This window comes from Vespa crabro, chromosome 9 (genome assembly GCF_910589235.1).
Source record: "Vespa crabro chromosome 9, iyVesCrab1.2, whole genome shotgun sequence".
NCBI lineage: Eukaryota > Metazoa > Arthropoda > Insecta > Hymenoptera > Vespidae > Vespa > Vespa crabro.
In genome coordinates, this window is record NC_060963.1 from 3,637,501 (window position 1) to 3,647,500 (window position 10,000).

The window sequence follows — 10,000 nt, forward strand, 5'->3', positions numbered from 1 at the left end:
CACTTTTCTTTCTTTCTTTTTCTTTTTCTTTTTCCTTTTTTTTTCTCTTCTTTTTTCTATTTTTTTTTCTTCTTTTTTTTTCTACAGATTATTTGGAAAAAAGAAATAAAATGAAGAAAAACAAAGAATATTTCGTTTTCGTCACTTTTAATTTATTTAATTGTACGATAATAAATAGATAAGGACAATTTGCAAATTAACGTCGTACCGATGTAATTATGACTAATAATTTAGAGAAGAAAAAAAAAAAAAGAAAAAAGAAAAAATAAACGAAATCTATCGTTGAAACGAATTCGATACTTCTAATGTTAACTTTTTTTTTTTTTTTTTTTTTTTTCTTTCATTCTCCTTTAGAAAAGAATCGCTCGAGAAGATTTACATTTCGTAGACACCCCGTATATGAACTCTAGCCGCCTCTAGTCGAGTGGCCTTCGCGATTTCAGATCACGTAACGCGTTTCCTGAAATTAGATTTAATTGTGCAACTCACGAGGTCGCGTACGGATTATTGTTAACGTTTCGAAGCACCATGGCTAATAAATACTATGATAAAATTCATTTTCGCTTCCCTTTTTGAATTGACCAAGACGAAGCTCTTTGACTTTCTATATATATATATATTATTATGCGTATTAATTATGATGACATTTATCATCTGACGGAATACGATATATTAAGATCATTAGGATTTTATGATTAGAAATTGAATTTTTTTTTCAGGCCTTTACTACGATCTCCTGCTTTTTTTTCCTCTCTCTCTTTTTTTTTTTCTTTTTTTTTTTTTTAATCCACGAATTTATCAACACAATTATTATTTATGGTGTTTCCGAACATTCAACTTATTTAATTCAAGTTATTTATTATATATATACATATACGTATATATATATATATTTCTTTTTTATTTTTCTTTTTTTTTTTTTTTCATAATTGCATAATTTTTCTAATTAAAAAAAGAAAAAGGAAGAAAAAGATTTGTTTTCTTTGGTATATCCAATCACGAAAATCATAATTATTAATACTATTCTATCGTGTATGATAATTTTGTATAAAATTAGCATGAAATTTGTTTGCTGTGATTAATAATAGCAAACGAACTTTTTTTATATCAGAATCGTTCAAACGATATTACATAAATATATAATTAAATCACAGATTTTTTTTTTTTTTAATTTTTATATTAGAAATGAAATATAAATGAATAAAAAATATCTTACTAATGTAGTAGATAATTTTAAGATTTATTTATTTATTTATTTATTTGATGTTTCGCCAACAAAATTTGGAATCTAATTTTTTTATATTTTCTTTCTTTCTTTTTGTTTTTTCTCAATTCATTTAATTCATTTAAATGAAATTATTTGTAATGTTTACCTTTTTAAAAATAATTATTCTTAATTAAATAATGAAGCTCATAACATAAATATTGAATTGGTGCCAAATTGATGAAATGTATTTGTTATTTTTGATTTAATAAAATAATCTACAACGTTACTAATGTATTTCAATTTTAATCGTTTTTCATTTTTCTTTTCTTTTCTGTCTTTTCTTTTTTTCTTTGTTTTCTTTTTTTTTTCCTTTTTCTAACAGATTATTTTTCGGAAGTTAATAAGATTTGGCACAAATGATCGGCTCATATAGCGTACGATGATCCTTAAAATATATAAGAGCTCTTATAGCCAGTCGCTAACTCGAAATACCGTAGAGAGACGCGCCTTTGGTATCTTGAATCTTCTCTATTTTAAGCATGGCTATATCCTCACACCGAAAACGTCTTCCGTCGGGAAAGAGAGAAAGAGAAAGAGAAAAAGAAAAAGAGAGAGAGAGAGAGAGAGAGTTTGTTTTGCTCGTTAAAGGTCGATTCACACGCATATCAGTTCTCTTCGTTTCTTCATTTCGATCAGATTTCAGTTTCAGTGATTTATATTCATGAAATATCATTTATAATATTATATAACATAAATCTATATTTCTGTTCGCCATTAGTTCACACACACATATACATACACACACACATAAAAAAGATTGCAAATAGATATCGATGTTTCGTCAATCAATAAGAAAAAAAATAATAATAAATAAAAAATAAAAATGTCTTCTCGTAAGTTATCAGTATTTTATATATTTTATATATATATATAAAATTATATAGTATTTTCATAAGTATTATATATATATATATATATATATATATATATATTTTATATATAGTATTTTGTATATATATATATACAAAAGTATTATTTATAATTATAATTGTAGTAATTAAATAAAGGAGGGAGAGAGAGAGAGAGAGAGAGAGAGAGAGAGAGAGAGAGAGAGAGAGAGAGAGAGAGAGAGAGAGAGAGAGTTTCAGAACTATGAATCTGACAGTATTAATCTGTGCGTGAAAAAGAATATTGGAAAAATGTTTTTTTTTTCTTTTTCTTCTTTTTTGTTTCATTTTTTTTTTTATCTTTCCCATCAAAACTCTTTGATAAAATAATTGGGCGAATATATTTTTTTTTTCTTTCTTTTCTTTTTTTTTTTCCTTTTCTTTGTCAACGATTCGTCTCATTTCTCGGGATAAAAGTTGTGAAATTTGAACATTTCTCGTTCTTTTTTCGTTTCTTTTTTTTTCCTTCGTAAAAAAAGAAAAAAAAATAACTTTCTGGTCACGTTTTCAATAATATTTTCGATAGGATATAAAAAGAATTTTACAATCGAATTGATCCATTGATTTCAGTTGAATAAATCTCTGACAAAATTATAATCACTTATTTTTGATAATAGCAAGAAAAAAAAACATATATATATATATAAATAAATAAATAAATATATCTCCGTGAGAAACATTCCTCGAACAAAAAATGATTTTTAGATTAGGCGAAAAAATGTGAAGATTTTTTTATATCTAAAAAAAAGAAAAAAGAAAAAAGGATTAAAAGAGAACAAAAAAATTATAGTGAAACAACATTCTTCGACGTACATAACTTAAGAAGAGACATTTTAAAGGTCGATTCACACATTGCCAATTGAATTTCTCGATTTGATCTCCATTTCGACATGTTTCTCGGCCGTAGTGATGATTTAAACGCAATTGCATGTAATTTAAATGTTACGCACACTCACACATTTTTGTTCGGTCTCTTCGATCGTTACACCATATCTTTTTATTTTCATATTTTCGTTGTATCAACGATTGCATTTCTTTTTCCTTTTTTTTTTTTTTTTTTTAATTATTTATTTATTTTTCTTTTTTTTTTTTTAATGACCAATAAAATTCCGATAACTAATTGCAATCTTTTGAGCGTATATATGAAAAGAAATGTATGTATGTACAAAAAAAAAAAAAAAAAAAAAGTAGAAAAAGAAAGAAAACATACATTTTTCCAATATCCTCTTTCACTCACAGATTAATACTGTCAGATTCATAATTCTGAAGCTCTCTCTTTCTCTTTCTCTTTCTCTCTCTCTCTCTCTCTCTCTCTCTCTCTCTCTCTCTCTCTCTTTATTAAATCGCTACAATATCATTAAATTTTCTTTTCTTTTCTTTTTTTTTTTTTTTTCTAACGCGAGTCTCCCCTTTCCACGTAATAATCGATTCGATTTTGATGTACGTTGAAAAACATTGTATAGATATTTAAAAATATGTGAAAGAATCCTCAAAGGGAATTTGACGAAGTAAAAAAAGTGTTGAAGAAGAAAAAGAAAAAAAAAGAAAAAAAAAGAAAAATAAAGAAAGAAAAAACAAAAATAAACGAAAAAAAAGATCTTATTTCGAATAAATCCCTGTGTATTATTAATAAACGTCGATTTATCTCTTCTTAGGTTATTTCAATTCTTACGCATCCGCGATGTTATACGTACATACGTAGATACGTCCCACAAACGAGAAATGAATCGAATATAAAATCGTTATGAGAAAAATTATGGGATAGGATTAATGAGTTGGAGGAAGCAGGGAGAAGAAGGGGGGATTCTAACGAATGCCATGAAACGTTATCGTCTCGTCATTATACGTTAAAGAGAAGGACTAATATATTTTCGATTCGTTCGTATATAACGCAATAAAAATTCTCTTATCCTCGTTTAAAGTTACACTTTCGATTTGCCATAGTTGGTTGTGTTGTGTGATAATGATGGTAGTAGTTCGATCATGGTCTAAAAGGTATACACACACACACACACACACGCACACACACACACACACACACACACACACACACACGCACACGCACACACATATATATATAGTTAGGCTAGTTGTGGCTATTGCTTCGTAACTAACTCGTCGTTGACATATTTCAAAGCTGATAGATCCAGTAAAAGGCAGATGTAACGAAGAGAAAATCTAAACGTTTTCTAATCAGTATTTGATATAATCTCGTCAAATCGAAATTCTCAAAAGGGGTGATTAAAAAAAAAAAAAAAAAAAAAAAAGAAAAAAAAAAATAAAAATGAAAAAAAAATAAAAAAAAAAAATAGACAAAATTACAACGAAAATATTTTCTCATAAAGTAAGTTATTATTTAATTATTGCAATGAAATATATCATGTACAAATATATTTCATATATACATGTATGCATTATAAATGTATATAGATTTTCTTATATTTATATATATATATATATATATATATATATATATATATATATATATATAAATTCACTACTTTTATATAAAAGAAATCGATATAGAATCCTTACTACGTATTGTATAAATTGTAATTCACATTAAATGTGTACAAGTACGTACAATACACGTACGTATATATATATATATATAAATACAACGGAAACGTTATTGAAACGAGTCTACACAATGTGTTACGGTACGTACAGGTAAACAAAGCGCTCGTTCGAAGGACAGCGCGGATCAGTACTATTCTAACCGCGGGATAGGTCGGTAACGTTATCAGATATTCCACGTAGTTTCATGTTACGATTGGCGTATTAATGTCCCATCGATTTACTCATCAAATAATTAATAATAATTAGAACTGTGATTAATGTTTTAACATTTTACGTTTATATATATATATATATATATATATATATATATATATATATATGTATAAACGTATCTGAAAAAAAGGAAAAAAGCGTAGGGTTAGCGAAAAAAAAAATTTTTTCTTTCTTCGTCCAGGAGAAATATAAGAATGAAAGAATTCGATAGAATATTAATAATCGTCATTGCTTCGTACAAAGAAAAAGAAGAAGAAAAAGAAGAGGAGGAGGAGGAAATGGTAGTAGTGGAGGAGAAGGAAAAGAGGAAAAAAGAAAAAGAAAATAGACGCGTATAGATAAAGAAAAGAAAAAAAGAAATCTTGTTTATTATATTTTCAATGAAAAGTGAGATTGGAGATCAGCGATAATTCAAGTTGTTGTTTTTGTTGTTGTTGTTGTTGGTTGTTGTTTCGTGATTACTTAAATGTTTATTAATCGTTTAACAGATAACTTGTTTTAATTAACGATCGTTGGATCCATTTGCTCGTGTATCGTTTCTATAAACGAATATAAAATCCGTGACACGAATTGAAAGAGGTAGAAAAAGAAAGAGAGAGATAAATAGATATAGAAAGAAAGAAAGAAAGAGAGAAAGAAAGAAATGACTCGACGTCGACGTTTTGATCGCGTTGGACCGAGACTAGTGGAAAAGTGAATTTACTAAGTGTTGAGGTGTTTGGTGAGTTCGTGCGATCGATCGATCGGCCGATTGATCGATCGATCATGCAGGCAACCTCGACGGAAAGTGCCTCGCCCGGTGGACGAAGACTCTCACGAAGCTTTCATTCCTGTCTTCGTGGTGCCGATCACGATGATCTTGAATCAGGTATCTATATATACACACATATATATATGTATTATATATATGAAATGTGTGTGTATGCTTGTATATATATATATATATATATACATATATATAGGATATAGATATAGAGATCTATCTGATAGAAATGTCAATTTTTGTTTAATTTGTTTGCGAATACGTTTGTTCGTTTATGTATACGTGTATATATATATATATATATTTTTTTTTTTGTCAATTTGTAATATAAAGAAAATTTATGTGTATAAATCGTAATTAAATTTTGTAATAATAGTAACAATAATAATAATAATAATAATAATAATAATAATAATAATAATAATAATAATAATAATAATAATAATTTGATTTGTGCGTGTTGCTTATGTTAAATAATTTTTAATGATCGTAAAAACATATTAAATAAATAATTGGATTATATGTCGAGTTGGATTGAGGCAATAGTATTTAAGCGATTTGAAAAATTAATTATACTTCTTCTTCTTTATTTTTTTTTTTTTCTTCGGAAAGAGAGAGACAGAGAGAAAGAGAGATCATACGATAATTACTTTTTCCTCGAATTCTGAAACCACGATTATTCTAGTTTCCAAACAAGAAAGCTCAAAAAGAGAATCGCAAGAAACAGGGTGAAGAGATTGTGTGTGTGTCAATGATTTGTAAAATCATCTTATATAGAAACTTTTCTATTTTATGATAAATCGATTCGTTCTATTAATTTTCTAAAATATTATTATATCGACAAATGGTTAACATATAAACCATAATATATACAACTAATCGTACGAAATGATATTTGAAGGGTAGTACACGATCGATCGAGTTTACAAATATAATGTTTCACTCTAAAGTGTTTCTAACGGCAAAGAAATACGTTCGTACGTACGTACGTATAAACATAAAATACACACATGCATGCATACATATATATATATATATATATATATATATATATACATATATACATACATACTACATCCTTTAAGAAGAAGTACGTTCGTTCGTTTCTGGTCCAGTGAAGAAGGATGCTGTAGAGGGGGACACACACTTACATACATATACTTAAATAAATATATGTATATATATATATGTATATACATATATACATATACATGTAAAGATAGGTAGGAACATCTTATATGCTGGCACCCACGTGACATACATTCTCGGCACTTAACGCGCGAGCGTACACGCTTGATCTCGCACGAACGAGGCGGGATCGCCTTTTAATATTTACTTTCATAGCCAGCGCCTCCGTTCGCGACAGTACGCTTCTTGCTCTCCGATCTGTAAGCAGAGAGGAGATCGAAACTGAGTGTCTGATTTTGTTCCTTCCTCTTCCTCTTCTTCTTCTTCTTCTTCTTCTTCTTATTCTTCTTCTTTATCATCATCATCATCATCATCGTTTTCATCATCGTCGTTGTCATCATCATCATTAAAATCATCATCGTTATCATCGTCTTTTTTGAAAATTAATTTCTTTGTTCGTGAATTATTATAACGAAGGATTGATTTGTTATTCTGGCGTGAATTTTATTCTTTTTTCTTTTCTCTCCTTTTTTTTTGTTTATTTTTATTCATTTATTTATTTATTTCTTTTTTTTTTTTCTTTTTTTTTTATTTCCAATTAAATTTTTCATGCATTTGCGTGCAATTCGCTGTGAACAATTTTAATTATATCCATTGACAAGATATCGGTTTATTATTATTATTATTATTATTTTTGTTTTGTTTTTTTCTTTTCTTTTTTTTTTTTTTTTCTTTTCTTTTAATATTCGTCTGCGCTGAGATTGATTTTTACACACATATATATATATATATTTTCTTTTTTCTGTTTTGTTTTTAATGTGAAAATAATATTGATGGATGTTGATCAATTGATGCATTTATCGTTATCACTGTGTCTCTTTTCTCTTTCCTTTATTTATTTTTTCTTTTTCTTTTCTTTTCTTTTTTTCTTTTTTCTTTCTTCTTTTTTTTTTTTTTTTTAAATGCGTATCCTGTCACTCGAGTTTATCGCGAGTTTAATTCGAAACATTTTCGATCGATTTAATTCCTTGGAAGATTTATCTTCTTAAGCGTATTATATATACATACGTGCTTGTGATTTCGTATAATAAGTGTGTGTTTTGAGCAATTTGTCCTTGAACAATTACGTTTTATTATATTTATACATAATTTATATATATATATATATATATATATATATATATATTTTATTAATCGCAGTGATGCATTCGTTCGTTGTTATTTTTATAAAGTGTTCGAATTGTTGTGATCAATGATCATGTATTTTTTATTCGTTCGTTGCTTATGCGTTTATTTGTTTCTCGATTCTTAATATGAATGATACGATCGTTTCTCGTTGATTATTAATTGCAAAAAAGACACGATTTTTTTTTTTTTTTTATTTATTTAATCGAGATGTCACGGCACGTATGATAATTAATTGTCGAAAATTATCGTGACTTTCTTTTTGCTACGTTCAATCGAATTGGAAGAGGAAGAAGGAGGATCGAGTAGTGTTTTTATTTTTATTTTTTATGTTTCCCTTTTTTCACAAGAAATTCAAACAAAATGAGAATTCGATACGTCTCCCAGGATATTGCGTCGTGTACCAAACGTATGTATAATATTTTCTAAATGATTTTATTTTAACTTTTTTCCCTTTCATTTCTCTCTATTTTTTTTTTTCTTTTTACCATCGCATTAATTAAAGTGAGAGATATTTAAAAACGAAGAAAAAAGAATAAAAATGCAAAAAGAAAAAAAAGAATTATATTTTTATTGGAAGAAGATATAATTCGGAGCATACAGAGACAATTCGGAGGAATAATTTTTTTTTTTTTTTTTTTTTTTTTTTTTTTTTTTTTTTTTAATAGAAACGAGATTCGTACGCGGATAATCTCGAAACGTTGATGGAACTCTTCGTTAAGAAAATAATTTATCTGAAAAAGTAAAATTTCTGTATAAACGAGATGGACGAATGTACGGACAGTGGCAAACACATTGACGAAAATAAATTCGTTGGGATATAAAAAAAAAAAAAAAAAAAAGGAAATAATTATTCAAAAGAAAGAAAGAAAAAAAAAAGATAAAAAAAAAATAATAATAATAATAATAATATTTTTTCCCGTCGCATCGAGATTAATACGGGCTGAACTTGAGGAAAAACTCGTTATTTAAAAAAAAAAATAGAAAAGAAAAAAGAAATTATATGCTACCTTTAAAAAAAAAATATTCTGACGGAAACGAGACCTCGAAATAAAAAGGGAGAGAAAGAGAGAGAGGAGGGGGCGGGATAGAGGGAAGGAGGGAGATGGAGGGAGAAAAAAAAATTATTCTACGTAAAAAAGAAAGAATAATATTTTTGTTAAAATTAAATTCGAACGATCTGGTTTAACATATCGAGATCAAACTTGTTATTGAAAAAATAATTATAAAGTATATATATATATATATATATATATAACATTTTTCTATAGAAAGATCGACGTATGGATAATCGAATGAGAGATAAGCTGCTTATAAAGAAAAGAGAAAGAATATATATGTAAATTCTATATATATATATATATAATATATATATATATATATATAGAAATAAAAGAAAGCTACATTTTTTTCTCTCCATTTTTTTTTCTTTATATTTTTTTCTTTTTTTTTTTTTTTTTTTTTTTTTTTTTATTTTAATTATATATATATATATAGAAACAAGATTAGAACAACAGGCATATACATATGTACCTACGTGATACTGATGATATCGAGAAGGAAAAAAAAAGCGAATAATTTCGTTGTGCGCGAGGCCGAATATTTTCGTATAGAATAAAAAAAAAAGAAAAAAAAAGAAAAAGAAAAAGAAAAAGAAAGAGAGAAAAAGAAAGATAGAAAGATAAAGGAAGATGGGAATGTTTAAAGAAAGAAAGAGAAAGAAAGAATAGTAGTAATGATACTTGAAACGTTAACTGTCCCATAGAGACGTCGTAAGACCGAGTCAGAGAGAAAGAGAGAGAGAGAGAGAGAGAAAGAGAAAGAAAGAGAGAGAGAGAGAGAGAGAGTGAATGATCGTTATAAATACAAAGTGTAGGCGCTATGGCGCGGCTAATAGGATAAATACACGAAGAGAGTCGCTTTTATTGGCTCATTGGATGAATCCTCTTCTCTCGTTCGTTCTTCGAAAGAACCCCA

At 27.2% G+C, this 10,000-nt stretch overlaps 1 protein-coding gene across 20 annotated transcripts in view; it reads left to right on the top strand.

Annotated features, from left to right (window-relative positions):
* Positions 1-10,000, top strand: part of LOC124426903 (ras GTPase-activating protein raskol) — a 187,982-nt gene that overhangs the window by 115,440 nt on the left and 62,542 nt on the right. For 2 of the 20 annotated variants that reach the window (XM_046969144.1, XM_046969147.1), the window contains exon 2: positions 5,436-5,815. The exons of 15 other annotated variants lie outside the window; for them this stretch is intronic. In XM_046969144.1, coding sequence (XP_046825100.1) covers positions 5,713-5,815 — 103 coding nt within the window. In that variant the 5' untranslated portion in view covers positions 5,436-5,712. Of the gene's footprint in view, positions 1-5,245; positions 5,816-8,261; positions 8,433-10,000 lie in introns of those variants that run through there. 3 more of the 20 variants (XM_046969146.1, XM_046969152.1, XM_046969151.1) reach the window with 2 other exon arrangements.